A 15,618-nucleotide genomic window follows, 5' to 3' on the forward strand; every position below is an offset into this window, starting at 1 on the left:
AAAGTAAGATTGTCTCCCCACTCCCCAATTATTTGTGTTATCTTATTCAATTTTTATTTTTGTGGTACTAGGGATTGAACCCAGGGCTTCATACATGTAAGGCAGTAAGTACTCTACCACTGAGTTATATCCTCAACTTGCTCAATATTTTCATTTTAAAGATGCTTGCGATACTCTTTAAATGGGCAAATCTCACTGTTGCTTTTTGTTTTGGGCTTTGAGGCCTCCCTCGTTGTGCTCATCAGGTCTTCTTGCTGTCTGCCCAGGGATCACTGTTGGTGATACTTAGGACCATATATGGTACCTGGTGTTCAAACCTGCATCACTATCATGCAGTAGAAGTTCCTTGCCAGTACCAGCTCTTCCTGCCTGTTTTTCCATGTCCCATAGCACTGTAGTGACATTTAAATAGTTTCACTGGAAAATTATTAAGGTTCTACTTTTATTTTCTTTTTGGTTTGGGGTCTACTCCCAGAAATCCTCGGGACTTACTCCTGGTTCTGCACTCAGGGATCACTCTTGGTGTTGCCAGGGATCAAACCCAGGCCAACTGTGTGTTAGGCAAGCTATACTATCTCTTCAACTCCTCATTTGTTCTTTTAAAACCATTTAGAATTTTCTTCATCTTAGTTTTATTTTATTAGATCGCCATGATATAGAGTTAAAAAATTGTTTATAGTCGAGTTGCAGTCATACAATGTTTCAACACCCATCCCTTCATGAGTGTTCATTTCCTACCACCAGTTTCCCCAGGTACCTTTCTGTCTGCCACCTCTACTCTCTACTGGTCTCTCTGACAGACACTTTGCTTCACCTTTTCTTTTTCTTTTTTAGTTTTTGGGCCACACCCGGCAGTACTCAGGGGTGACTCCTGGCAGGCACGGGGGACCATATGGGACACCGGGATTCGAACCAACCACCTTTGGTCTTTGATCGGCTGCTTGCAAGGCAAACGCCGCTGTGCTATCTCTCCGGGCCCCACTTTTTCTTTTAGATACCTTGGTTTGCAACACTATTACTGAAGGAATATCATGCATCTCACTGCTTCCTAGCAGTTCCCAGTTCTTTTCCAGCATGTTCATTTTCAACTATTACTGTTATGTGGTCTCTTTTCTATTCTAACTGCATTCCCTGACTCATACCCCCAACATTCCTATTGTCTTTGGGTATTTTCATAATGTGTTTTGTTTGTTTGATTTTTATATCCCACAGATGAGTGTGATCTATTTTAGAACTTGTTTTCTTAAAAGGTTTCACATAGAAACTTTTACTTAATTTTCCAAAAATCTAAATTATTATCTAATTATGTTTGTGTATTTCTCCCTTTCTCTTTCATTTTTGGTATCCACTTTCGTTGGTTATGCTGTTGAAGTTATATTAATTTAAGGTTTAATCAGAATTGTGATGGGTGGATGGATATCTAGATATACTTGGAGTATTGACTTTAAATTTGGTATCAAAATTAGAATAGTTCATAACCAAATTGCTATTTTAATTATTTTCCCCCCTTTGTGCCACTTCTAGCTGTGCTTAGGAAGCTACTTCCTGACTTGGTGCCATCATTTATGATTCATAAGTACTTTCTGTGTACAGAATTTCAGGACATATTTATCACTTTAATACCAAAATAAAGTAGGATGAATGTCAAGTATTGTCCCTGTTAGTGTTAATGTATGATTAATAGTATTAGACTTTCTGTTACATACTAATCACATTTTATAAAATTTTAAATTTGGTAAAATACATTCCCAAACATGTTCCATTCTCACTATTTTGCAGCTATTCTTCAGCTGCAATTATTTTAAGAGTATTGGGTGGCCAAAGAGATAGCTTAATGAGCTATGTGAAAGACCTACACTTGAATCTCAAGAGCACAGTGACCCTATACCCTACCCTCAAAAAAGATTTTACATAATGTATTCATACTCAAACCAGTCAAGTAGTGTTTAGGACATAACTTTGGTATCAAATAAAATTTCTTTTACAGCATTATTTATTTTTAACTTTACTACTTTATTCGATGTAAATGTATTTATAGGTGTCTGGAAGAATAGATGTATACAAGACTAAAAGAAATTTGCTGATATCATTTTGTATTTGGTGGACCTACTATATGATTTTGACAAGTTACAAGTTGATTGAGTGTGGTATGTTCTAAAAACAAAATGTAGGAAATAAACAGCTCAGGAAAAGAATCTGCAAGAAAGTTGGAAAATAAAAATGAATTTGTGGAATTATATATCGAAACATTTGGAGAGATAGCTTGTTAGAGAGATTCTCAAATTAATTTGGCATTCTAAAAAATGAAAATCACTGTTTCTCTTGGAAATTTACCTTTCAATGAACAAAGCACCTCCTAAAAGCACCTAAAGCCATATTTGGACCACTTGGGTCCTGCTACTAGCACCCAGTAAGGGGGGGCAATACTGAACTGGGGCCCGAGAGATAGATAGCACAGCAGCTAAGAAACTTGCTTTCATGCAGCTGAGCTAGCTTCAGCCACCAGCATCCCATGAGGTCCCCTGAGCACCGCCTGGAGTGATTCCTAGTGCAGAGCCATGAGTAACCCACAACGCCTCCCTACCACACCTAGAAAAAACTTTAAAATTTGCCACAGGTAATTCTCAGAGTCAGTAGCTGTCCTGTGGTCATATTACTTCAGGTAGTTCTGTTTAATTTAATTTATTATATACTTAGTTAAATATTATTATTACTTGTAATAATATTAATTAGTTAAATATTACTCAGTTTAAATATTATGTTAGTAAATATTCATACTCTCCAGACTTTGGAAATTACAAATACTTGGAAGTATTGGCAATAGTTATTATTCTTTTTGTTTTTATTTTGGGCAACACCCGATGATGCTCCTGGCTATGCCCTTAGAAATCACTCCTGGCTTGGGGGACCATATGGGACACATGGGGTTGAACCACAGTCCATCATAGGTTAGCACGGACAAGTCAGATGCCTTACTGCTTGTGCCAACACTGTGGTCCCGGCAATAGTTATTATTCTTGTGGAATCCTTTGGATGCTTTTCCTTATTTGACCTCAAAAAAAAAATCTGGTAGGGCATTTGCCTTAGCACCTGGCAGACCTAGGACCGACCCTGGTATGATTCCTGGCATCTCATATGTCCCCCAAGCCTGCCAGGAGTGATTTCTTAGCACAGAGCCAGGAGTAACCCCTGAGCACCACCAGGTGTGGCCCCAAAACAAAAGCAGTTCCTGGATTGAGTATTTGGGGTAGGAGATTAGTATGGGGACCATATTCAGTGGTTCATGCTGTTTCTATTCAGCGATCACTTCTGATTGGCTTGAGGGACCGACCTGGTGCTGGGAATCAAATCTGGTTCTAATGGTGTGTAAGGCAGAGACCCTGCTATACTATTTCTCCAGCTTCTTGCACTGGAATTTTAGTGAGTGCGTTTTTGTGTGGATTTTTATTATAATTAAACTACATGATAATTAATTTGAATTTGAATTAAATCAGTTATGGTTTTTGGGTCCCCACTTTTTTTTTTTTCTTACTCGGTCCCATGAATTAGAGTTTTTAATGACTGAATTTCAGGCATGCAGTGTTCTGATCCCAATTCCTTCACCATTGTTCACTTCCTTCTACCGAGGTCTCCTAATTCCCCCACCCTCCTTTTTAAATATTTGTACTATTTTTGTTGTTGTTTGGGGTCAGACCCAGAGATACTCAGGACTTAGGCCTGCCTCTCTGCTCAGGAATCACTTCTGGTGGAGTTTGGGTATCCTATGAGATGTTGAGAAGTGGAGGGTCAGACCCAGGTCAGCTGTGTGCAGGGTATACTGTCACTCCTTCCCCTGAGGTACTAGTATTTACAACAATTATACTTTCCATGTATACTATTCCCATCAGTTTTTGTTTTTGTTTTTGTTTTTTTAAATCTGAGTTGGGGCATAGAGATAGCTTGAAAGGTTAAGTGTATATTTCATATGCAGGTGGCCTGGGTTTGATTGCTGATACTGCCTGGTTCCCCTGAACTCTCTGAGGAACAACCTCTTATCTTAGTACAGAGTTGTAAGCAGTTCACTGGGCTCAGCCACCTAGGAGTGCCCCCAAAGTAAAAATTCTTGAATCCAATGCATAAGTAGTTTATAAATATTTACTGTTTATGTAGTATCTAAGGTTAAAAGGCACCTTTCAGTGATTGCAGAATTTACTTAAAAAATTTTTTTTGTCAGAAACTAATACAATTGGGACTAGAGCAATAGTATATATAGCAGGTAGGTCAGTTGTCTTGCATGCAGCTATCCCAGGTTTGATCCCTGATATTCCATATGGTTCTCTGAGCATTGCCAGGAGTAATTCCTGAGTACAGAGCCAGGAGTAATCCTTGAGCATCACCAGTTGTGGCCCAAAACTATAAAGGAAATAAGTTTTAGATGCTCAAGTTGCTTTTTTTTTTTTAAAGCATTGGAACTTAGGGGCCGGTGAGGTGGCGCTAGAGGTAAGGTGTCTGTCTGCCTTGCAAGCGCTAGCCAAGGAAGGACCGTGGTTCGATCCCCCGGCATCCCATATGGTCCTCCCAAGCCAGGGGCCATTTCTGAGCGCTTAACCAGGAGTAACCCCTGAGCATCAAATGGGTGTGGCCCCAAAAACCAAAAAAAAAAAAAAAAAAAAAGCATTGGAACTTATAAGAAAGATACTGGAGCTTTTTTTTTTTTTTTTTTTTTTTTTTTGTGGTGGTGTTGGGTGTGTTTTGGGCTTATTTGTGGTTCTGGGGATCAGGGTGGCCTCTGTACAAGATAATCACCCTGCCTGCTATTACTATCTCTCCAGTCCTGTGAGACATATTTAAGGACTATTAAGTAAAGGCAAAAAGACAATATATGGCAGGGGTCTCAAACTTGCAGCCCGCGGGCCATTTGCGGCCCCTCCGTACAACATTTTATGGCCGCGGCTGGCCTTCAGATATTGCAGTATTCGTGATTATTAGCAATAAAAATCGCATTAGTAAGAAAAAAAATAGCATTAAACATTCTCATACCCCGAGCAGTTCCGTTTGGGATATGCAAATGTTTAATGCGATTTTTTATTGCGAATATTCGGTAAGCGAAATCCCTTTATGCGGCCCTGCCTCACCCCGACTTTGCCTTCTGCAGCCCCCAGATAAATTGAGACCCTTGGTTTATGGGGACTGGAGAGATAAGATAGCACAGCAGGTTGGGCACTTGCTTTCTCAACCTGTCCCTGTTTGATCCCAGCATTCCATAATGTCCGCTGACAGTTACTGTCAGCAGTAACTGGTTGAGTGCACAGCCAGGAGTAACCCCCGAGCATCACAGAGTTTGACCCAAAAACTAAGAAAAAAAACAATTTTATTTTTTTACTATAAGATATTTATAAATTATTTAATTGAGTCATTGTGAGATACACTATGCATCACTTCTTTTGAAACTTTCCTGATGTTTGCAGGTTTTAATAGTTTGCTTATATTTTTAATCCCAAGTAGTCTAGCAGTGCTTTTAAGTTCTGTGGTTTACCATATTGTTAATGACAGGATCTGTGCTTAAAGTACATACACTAACACCAGAAGTTTCACTTGTCTACCCCAAACATCAATTTAGATCTGGATTGGATGTAGAGTAAATAGGATTGATTATCCAGTCATCTGTTCTTGAACACTGTTTTCCTGATAGAAATGTAAAATAAAACTATTCTTAACAGGTTCTTTTGTGAAGAAAAATAATTAATGAGGAAGGTCACTGAGACAGGTCAGCTAGAGAGAGGTGAATATAGAGACTCGCCTATAAATTGGATGGATGCTATCTGGCTGGAAGATGGAGTTGTCTGATGGATCAGAATATCAGAGGATTCTTATTTTTAATGTTTATTGAATTTATATTCTAATGAAGTATATGTTGCTCTTGTAACTGTTAAGAAAGTAAAATAATCATGAATGATTATTACCATCTTGCCTAAAGTTTGATATAAGTGATCTTTGTGATATATATTTGGTTGATTCATACTTAGTAAATGTTTATAATACTTGAAAGTATGAATTTTTTAAATTGTAATATCTAGTCAGAATACACCTTTCTTTTAACAAGTTATTTATATTTTATGTTTATTTGCTGAACTTCGTTTTTATATTTCTTCAGGTTTATGTGAGATTAAGACCATTCTTCAGGGAATTCCTGGAACGGATGTCTCAAATGTATGAGGTAAAATGACTAAAATAATAATGTGTTCTTATTTATTCACTAATTCTCAAATTTAGATCATGTATAACATTTACTTTTTTCCCCTGAATTTGTAGATCATTCTTTTTACTGCTTCCAAGAAGGTGTATGCAGACAAGTTACTGAACATACTAGATCCTAAAAAGCAACTAGTCAGGTAAATTTAATTAAATAGTGGAAATGTTATACTCAGGTAGAAAGTTACATGATTTATTAAATTTTTAATTATAACGTCCAGTTGGGACACAGTATCTTTTATAAATAAATTATTTATAATTTATGTTTATTTACTGTGTATTTTCAGTGGTCTCATTGTAGAAATTTGTTAAGTAGTAAAAAATAAATCATCTTTTAAATTCTCGAGATACTTTTAAGTGTTTGTAATGACATAACTCTACATAGACATTCTTTAAAGGATACAAAAAACAAATGTATTTATTTACTGTAACATCTGTAGCCTCACTCTTTAAAGGATACAGAAACCAAATGTATTTATTCATTGTAACATCTGTATTCTCACTTTAGGATTGGTGGCATATTAGTGGGTATATGGAATTTTTCACTGTTCACAATGGTTCACCACCTTGCAACTGAGATAAAACATGTGTCACCTTTTAATGACAGAGAAATGTTAATTTAAAAGAGTAATTTTTGGTTTTATCAAGAAAGTTTTTGGAATTTGCAGCTGCTTAATAATGTAGGTTATCCTAATATGGACTTAGTTCTTTTCTTTTTTGTTTTGTTTTGGGGCCACATCCAGCAGCACTCAGGGGTTACTCCTATCTCTGTGCTTAGAAATCTCTCCTGGCAGGCTGGGGTACCAAACCCGGGTCCATCCCAGGTTGGCCATATGCAAGGCAAATGCCCTACTGCTGTGCAGTAGCTGTCCAGCTACTGGGCTTAGTTCTTTCTATGTGTCCTATGTCAGCAAATCAGTTTGATCCTGGATAACTGGGAGGACCATGTTATTCAAACAAATTTTTAGTTTGAATTAGTTCCATTATTTGTGTCAACTGAAGTATTAAGCCTGTAGCAGCTTATGATATATCAGGGTTATTGAATATTTTATCAAAAACTGAGAAAGATGCCACAAAGACTCATAAAAGCTCTTTTAATCAGAATTATAATACAACATGAAAGTATTAATACACAGAAGCATTTATAAAAGTATTACTTTTGAAAAAAAAAGTAATAGTTTTGTTTAAAAGTAATTTGGATATAAATTTGGGTTTTTGTTTTGATAGTTGTTTTTTGTTTGTTTGTGGCTAAATCTAACAGTGTTCTCTCTAGCCCTCAACACTGCTTTTTTTTTTTTTTTTAATATTTTCAACTCTAGCTTCAATCACAAATTCAGATTGGAGAAAATAGTAGATCAGAGAGGGTGTTTACCTAGTACATGGCCTGTCATGGGTTTGGTCTCCATCACCAGTTACCTCTGCTGTCGCCATCTACTCCCCATACTTTCTCTTTCAGGAATGATACCTAAATATAAACCAGAGTCCTGAGTACCACTGAATGTGACCTCAAAATAACAAAACCTTTCAGAAATAGATGGTCATTTAACCAGTGTATTCTTTGTTTAGTTGTATTTTGGTCTACACTCAACTACACTCGGGTTACTCCTGGATCTACATTCAGAAATTACTTCTTGGGGGCAGAGCAATAGCACAGTGCATAGGGTATTTGCCTTACATGTGGCCCACCCGAGTTTGATCCCCAGCATCCCATATAGTCCCCCGAGCCTGCCAGGAGCAATTTCTGAGTGCTGATCCAGAAGTAACCCCATCCCTGAGTATCTCCGGGTGTGGCCCAAAAGCCAAAAAAAGAAAAAAGAAAGAAATTACTACTGGAGAGTTTGGGACCATATGGGAACCCAGAGATTGAACCTGTGTCACACGCCAAGCAAATGTTTGACCTGCCATGCTGTTGCTTCAGCCCCCTGGCATTGATTTCTTTTTTTTGGGGGGGGGAGGCCACACCCGGTGGTGCTCAGGGGCTACTCCTCGCTCTGCACTCAGAAATCGTTCTTGGCAGGCTCCAGGGACCATATGGGATGTAGGGAGTGGAACCCAGCTCTGTTCATGTTGGCCGCGTGCAAGGCAAATGCCCTACCGCTGTGCTATCACTCTGACCCTGGGTTGATATGCAGGTGGTAGGGCATTTGCCTTGCACGTGACTGACCCAGGAAGGACCATGGTTTGATCCCCATATGTCCCATATGGTCTCCCATGCCAGGAGCGATTTCTGAGCACAGAGTCAGGAGTAACGTACGTGAGTGTCACCAGGTATGGCCCAAAAACCAAAAAAAAAAAAAAAAGAGCTATGGCAGATTTTATTAGTATAAAAGCATGTATTAAAATATAGGGATTATCAGGCCTTTGCTCCAAAAAATTCTTTAGTGGGATTAAGACAAGAAATCCAGACTACCAAACTATAATGAGTCTCAGGGTTGAAAAGCATATTTCTTAAAAAAGAAAAAAAAAAAGTATTATTTCTATCAGTTACAATAGTTAAAGTGCTAGATAGAAGTTGTATTATTGAGTCCTTTTATATAATTCAGTAGCATTGGTAAAGACACCAGTTTACATCTTTAATATATAAATTGTAATCCATCATCATTTTATAAAGTACTTGTATTTTTTTTTCAAATCATATGTTCTTTTTTCTTAAGTCAAAAGAAAAATAGGGAAAATTTGGGAAAATTTGAAGTGATGGAATGTTTTGGCCTCCATACTTGATTTCTTAACTCTTTTTTTTTTTTTTTTTGGTTTTTGGGCCACACCCAGCGGTGCTCAGGGGTTACTCCTGGCTGTCTGCTCAGAAATAGCTCCTGGCAGGCACAGGGGACCATATGGGACACCGGGATTCGAACCAACCACCTTTGGTCCTGGATCGGCTGCTTGCAAGGCAAACGCCACTGTACTATCTCTCTGGGCCCGATTTCTTAACTCTTAAGGGGAAATAAAAATATTTTTAGATGCCAATACAAAAACATTCCTTTCTATATTTTCTATTTTGGCATGTACAGGGAGAGGGAGGATTGTGGTCTCTTGTTTAGAGCAAAGGACTGGGAGCCAGGAGGATCCTGGGTTCCATTGCCGGGCTATCTACTGACTTACTGTGTGACCTTGGACAAACCAAATGACCTTGTTCTTTAGTCAACCATATGGAAAATTAAAAAGCAGGGCCTCACTGACAGCCAGATGCTGCATCTGAACTGAGGTTTTTTGGGTAAATGACTTATAAAAACAATTGAGTTTTAAATTCCTTTCTGTAATTTAATATAATTGGAGATAAGCCAAATTTCTTTAAGGCCTGGTGATATTTGATTATAAATTCAATAAAGTATTTTAGTAAAACCAGCCCAAAGCATAGCCTCAAATTTATTTGTATTTGTATTTCCTTTATGAAAGAAGATATTAAGGCTAATTTACCTGAAATTTGGTATATGTGTGCCTGTATGTTTTATTGTATGCTATGCTTTTTGGAGATTTTTTTTAAAGGTGATTTAATTTTTATGTGTAGGCACCGGCTTTTCCGTGAACATTGTGTTTGTGTACAAGGAAACTATATTAAAGACTTAAATATCCTTGGAAGAGATCTTTCAAAAACTATAATAATTGACAACTCACCACAAGCCTTTGCATATCAGGTAGGAAGATTACTAATCAGTTTTCATACTGTCTCCCATATGCAATTGTCTTAAAGATACACAAGTTAACAACAGGTATAAAGACAACATAATTCGGACCCAGAGAGATAGCACAGCGGCGTTTGCCTTGCAAGCAGCCGATCCAGGACCAAAGGTGGTTGGTTCAAATTCCGGTGTCCCATATGGTCCCCCGAGCCTGCCAGGAGCTATTTCTGAGCAGACAGCCAGGAGTAACCCCTGAGCACCGCTGGGTGTGGCCCAAAACCAAAAAAAAAAGACAACATAATTGGACAACTAACTGATCCACACAATTGTGTTGGGGGGTGAAGGAGTCTTGGGGTGTGATGATAAAATTATGTTTGTGAGAAATCATTGTTAATAGCATTGTAAAACCTCAAAATATCAATTTAAGATTTTAAAAATACAATTGAAAACAAATGTGTCCAAACAAGTATGATGGTAGAACAGAATTTTCATTGTTCATTGGTAACTCAATAAGTAACAATAAAGTCATATTGGCATATTCATTGTGAAGTTTTCTTTGTTTATTTAGAGTTATTTTTTTTGTAGGGGCATATGCTTGTAGTTCCTTTTTTTTTTTTTTTTTTTTTTTCGGGCCACACCTGTTTGATGCTCAGTGGTTATTCCTGGCTAAGCACTCAGAAATTGCCCCTGGCTTGGGGGGATCTAACCGAGGTCCTTCCTTGACTAGCGCTTGCAAGGCATACACCTTACCTCTAGCGTCACCTCGACCGCCCCAGGCTTGTAGTTCTTAGCTCTTCCTCTGTACTCTGGGATCATTCTGAGAAAGGGCTTTGGACACCATATGAGGTGTTGAGGATCAAACCCATGTCTGGTGCATGCAAGGCAAACACCTTACCTGCTATTGCTCCAATCCCAGTCATTTTTGGGGGGGTTTGGGCCCACACCCGGTGACGTTCAGAGGTTACTCCTGGCTATGCACTCAGAAATTGCTCCTGGCTTGGGCGGACCATATGGGATGCAGGTGGGGGGGGGGGGGGAATTGAACCAGGGTCCGTCCTAGGTCAGCGTGTGCAAGGCAAGCACCCTACCACTTGCACCACTGCTCCGGCCCCCCAGAGTTTTCTTTTAAATGAAGTATATAACTGGAGATAATGGTTCAGTGGTAAGGTACGTACTTTGCATGTATGAGACCAGACCCTGCTGTGCTATTTCTCCAGCCTACTTTTATTTTTAATTTGCATTATTAATAGTGGCTAGTTGAGATTTACTTCACAATCAAAATGCTGTTGGTAAAATAGGTTGGGTGTGTGAAGCAAAATTTTCCTATACCTTTTTTGTTAAAAGTGAAAAAGAAAGCTTGAAGATAACTGCATATGGGATTTCAGTATATATTCATTTTAGATAGCTTTTTGTTTTGCCTTCTATATTGGAATATGTTTAAAAATTTCAACTTTGGGGGTGGCGGAATGATAGCACAGCAGTAAGGCGTTTACCTTGCACATGGTCAACACAGGACGGATCCCAGTTCGAGTCCCGGTATCCCATATGGTCCCCCATGTCTGCCAGGAGTGACTTCTGAGTGCAGAGCCAGGAGTAACTCCTGAGTGTCGCTGGGTGTGACTCCCCCTCTTCCCAAAAAATTCATCTTGGTTCCAAGATAGTAATTTCCATTATTTTCTACCTAAAAGAGCATTTTGATATTTTTCCTGTTGTTTACTATAAAACAAATACATTTTGGATTGTTTTATACTTTTGTTCAATGAAATGCCATTGAATCATTTTATTGTTACTACTCTTTTGAGTTTATCTTGCTAGTTGTTGGGAATGGGATTTATTCCCAATGTAAAACTACATGCTCTCTGGTAGTGATGTCTGTTAACAACTAATAGTAATTGTTTCTTGAATGAAAATTTTTTTTAATTACTGGAAATAATGTAATTTACTATTGAAGAATTTATTCAATTGAATCTTGTTTATTAGTTTATATATTGCTAAGACAAAATTATACATTGATAATCTGGTTGAACTTCAATTTATTCCTTAATATCTTTCTTGTAATATATTGAGTTGCCAAAAATAAGACAATAATTCTTAATGAAAGCTTTGTAAGTCATGGTGCCCAAAATTAAGAAAACAGAAGGAATATGGCAAGTAAAAACTCTTAATACTCCTTGCAACATATAGATCAATATTTACTTAAATTTGTATGTTCTTTTTTTAAAAGCTTTCCAAATCAGGCAAAATTGTAAAATGAAATAAAGAGGATTTACTTATTTGTTTTAGCTATCAAATGGAATCCCTATAGAAAGCTGGTTTATGGATAAAAATGACAATGAACTCCTAAAATTGATTCCATTTCTGGAGAGGCTTGTAGAACTGGTAGGTATATCTTATATCTTTGCCTGTGATGTTTTTGTTTTCCAATCCTACTGCAGTAAAATCACTTTGTTTTACTTCACGTATTTTCTTTTTGTTTTGGTTTTTGAACTGGTGCTCGGGGGGTACTCTTGGCTCTATGTTCAGGAATCATCTTGCGGGGCTCAGGGGACTTACGAGGTATGGAAATTGGACCCAGGTTAGCATCATTCAAGACAAGTGACCTACTGATAACACTGACATTCTGGCCCCATGGTATAATATTTTATTGACTTTTCAAGTCAACTCAGTGGGAGACTAGGGCAAAGAATGAAAAGGATTACAAATTTCTTTATAAATTTTATTGAGATTGTGTTTATTGGTATATGAAAATAGAATTCAGTGATATAACAGCTTTGATTTGCTTTGATTTGTTCTCATGTTGTTCTATACAAACTTTTGCTGACAATTTTTTTAGAAGTCTCAATTTTGGGCCAGCAATGTGATCAAGTGGTAGATGTGTGAAGACTGTAGGTTGAATTATCAAGAGTTTGGCACACTGTAACTATATCCCACTGTAGCACCCCAATACACTATCAGGAAAAAAGTCTAAATTTAGCAAACAAAACTAGTAAATACTGTAAGCTTTTGAATTGTACTTTTTCTCTGCGAAGTAAGAATGTTCCTAAGTTTTCAGATCCTACTTTTAAGGTTACATGGTTTGGTTATTATATACATACATACATATATATATTTTTCTCCATATAGAATGAAGACGTTCGGCCTCACATCAGAGACAGATTTCGCTTGCATGATTTGCTGCCCCCAGATTAAATACAAAGACTTGTCAAATCACTGAATGGGGAGAGAATGCAGGACCCTTTTGGACTAAGATGAAAACATTGCCATTACTGTTGAAATTTTGCATTTTTGTACCCCGTCTTGCTTTTCTTATCTTTGGTGCCCAATGATAATCAAGGGTTACAGAAAGAGACTTTATCTCAGATTGAATACACACAGTAGGTAGGCTAAAACAGAAGAGTCTTTAGAACTACTAGTGCAACTCCAGTGAAATTTTTTTATGTACAGGACATCTGCAGTTTATAAAGAATTCTGTTTCTGCCACCAGCAGTTTGACCTGTAGTCACACAGGACTTTATGACAACAGAGATGAAAATGGACTTTTATTTTCTCTCTGTTTGGTGCTCTAAGTGGGTTTGTAGCCACTTTTCTGTTACTTTAATATTCTCATTTCAACAGGAATGGCCAGTAAAAGTTGTTTTATTTTTCCTGTTAAAAGTTTATAACCTCTTTACATTTTTGTCCTGTATTAGATTAGAATTTCATTATGCATTCCTTTTAGTTAAAGCGCTTCATAGTTTTCTGGAAATAGTCTATTTTTAGTTTTATACTATACATTTGAATGGCCGTTTTCCTGCTTTGTCTGCCTGCACATTGTATATTTGTTTAAAAATATTCTCTACTTTTAGTCCATGTAAGTTTCATTTAGAAGGACATGCATTTATATTTTGTTTCTGTAATATTCTACTGTAGGTGAAATCTTTTCAAAAAAATCAAGAGATTGGGTAGATAAGAATATATGAATGACTAATATTCAAAAGATTTAAACCATTGTGATGGCATGTGTTCCCTAATGGTAATATCTTGCAATGGCACAGATTCAATTGATAAAGGTATACCTCAGACTTCACTCTGCTCACCAATCTTTGAGAATGAGTTTGGTCACCAGTTGGGCTTGGTTACTGCTGCCTTTGGTTTTCTCCAGGAATGAAGTATTCAGCACAGTGACGCAGTATTTTCATTTTGCATGGGCTGGTTGTACCTCTGTTATGCTCTCAGTTACAATCAATTTAAAACTCTGTGTAACAGTGTTGGTACCTTACAGTAGCTATGCATAATCCTGTGGCACAGTAAACTCCCAAGCCACCAATGCAGTTCAGAGTGGTTTTCTGTGATATATGAAAATAGTCTTCAAGCCTTGGTTCTCTAATGCAGCTACCACAAGAGGTTGATATTTTTATAGTGGTGTGTAATCTCCTATTTGGGAGGCTTTTTATGGAAGGTAGAATTTGTAAAAGTTAGTATGCTTTGCCTCTCAACTGCATTAACATGCCATTGGCTCAGACTGTTTTTGTGTAAAGGATGTCAAAGAACGGCACTTTTTCTAAAGAGAAGTTTGATATTTTGTATGCTTGTTAAGAAAGTACAGTATTGGAAATTAAAGGTGGACAACTGATAATTGAGGAGTATGTCACTTAATTTTTTATGTATATTACCTGTTTACTTGTACGACTTATTGTACAAATTACATGCAGCTCCATTTTCAAATGAATCCTTAAAATAAGGAAAATCTTTCTAGGAAAACATTAAATTTTTGTATTTTTGATTTTAAAGGCATGAGTTATGTCAATTTTCATTGTATTAATGAAGATTTTAAGTTTTCATCAGGTTAAGTGTTTTCTTACAATATTATCTGTTGTGTATGTAGTTAGCATATTGTGTCACTGAACTGTTTAAAAATCTAGCATGTAGAGCAAGCCTGTTTTGTGGAGAATCCTTATTCATTAAAATAATCATGGCAGATTTTCTGCAAAAAGCAAAAGCGTTTGCAACTCAGAATACTGGTTTTTGTTTTAATTTAAAGAAAGGTATTTTGCTTGCAGGAAAAATATACTAGATTCATTTTAATGAGAATCTTTGAAATGTATTTATCTTTAGGGCATCTGGGCATCTTTATGCTGTTTGTCTTACATATTTCTGGAAATAAAATGTAAATACGTTTACCTTTACATGTGCTCTTGCTCAAAATTGTGAACCTAGTTACATTTCTCCAATGTTACCTTTTTATGCTCTAACAGCAAAACCCAAAACATTACGACCTAAGCTTTCAGTGTGTATTATAATTGCTGAAAGTTTTCTGATTAAGCAAATAATCTCAAAGGGCTTTCCCACGACTTATGGGAAATGTAAACACCTATACCATCTGTGCCTGTAGGCACTTTAACTATAACATTTTTATTAATGGTAGAGCTGTTTTCAGTCCTATGATGGGAAAGTTTCTTTCAGTTAACTGATAAATTATAAAGGAAATTTTAGTCTGAGAAAATTTGAAATCAGTTTAATTTTTTCATGACTTGATTTGAATCGTTTTAAATTTAACACAGAAGTTTTAATGAGACAACTTATGACTTATACCTTAAGTTTATTGTCTCATTTCCCTTATATTTTGACAGAAGTGACACTTCAGTTAAGTGGATGTGCACATTTTATTAATTGAGATTTCAGTTCATATAGGACATATGAATTCATGAAAACTGATTATAGTATATACAGGAGAGATGGATACCTGATAAGACACAGCAAAAGTGACCGGTATTATTCATTACATTTC

General features: G+C 37.0%; 1 protein-coding gene across 1 annotated transcript in view; it reads left to right on the forward strand.

Moving 5' to 3' along the window:
* The window catches only part of CTDSPL2 (CTD small phosphatase like 2), a 51,517-nt gene extending 37,051 nt beyond the window's left edge, over nt 1–14,466 (forward strand). Inside the window, exons 8-12 of the mRNA XM_049782492.1 lie at nt 6,134–6,196; nt 6,292–6,371; nt 9,740–9,866; nt 12,135–12,230; nt 12,975–14,466. Of these exons, the coding sequence (XP_049638449.1) occupies nt 6,134–6,196; nt 6,292–6,371; nt 9,740–9,866; nt 12,135–12,230; nt 12,975–13,040 (432 nt within the window). The 3' untranslated portion in view covers nt 13,041–14,466. The remainder of the gene's footprint in view (nt 1–6,133; nt 6,197–6,291; nt 6,372–9,739; nt 9,867–12,134; nt 12,231–12,974) is intronic.
* Nucleotides 14,467–15,618: the final 1,152 nt, after the last annotated feature.

This window comes from Suncus etruscus, chromosome 10 (genome assembly GCF_024139225.1).
Source record: "Suncus etruscus isolate mSunEtr1 chromosome 10, mSunEtr1.pri.cur, whole genome shotgun sequence".
NCBI lineage: Eukaryota > Metazoa > Chordata > Mammalia > Eulipotyphla > Soricidae > Suncus > Suncus etruscus.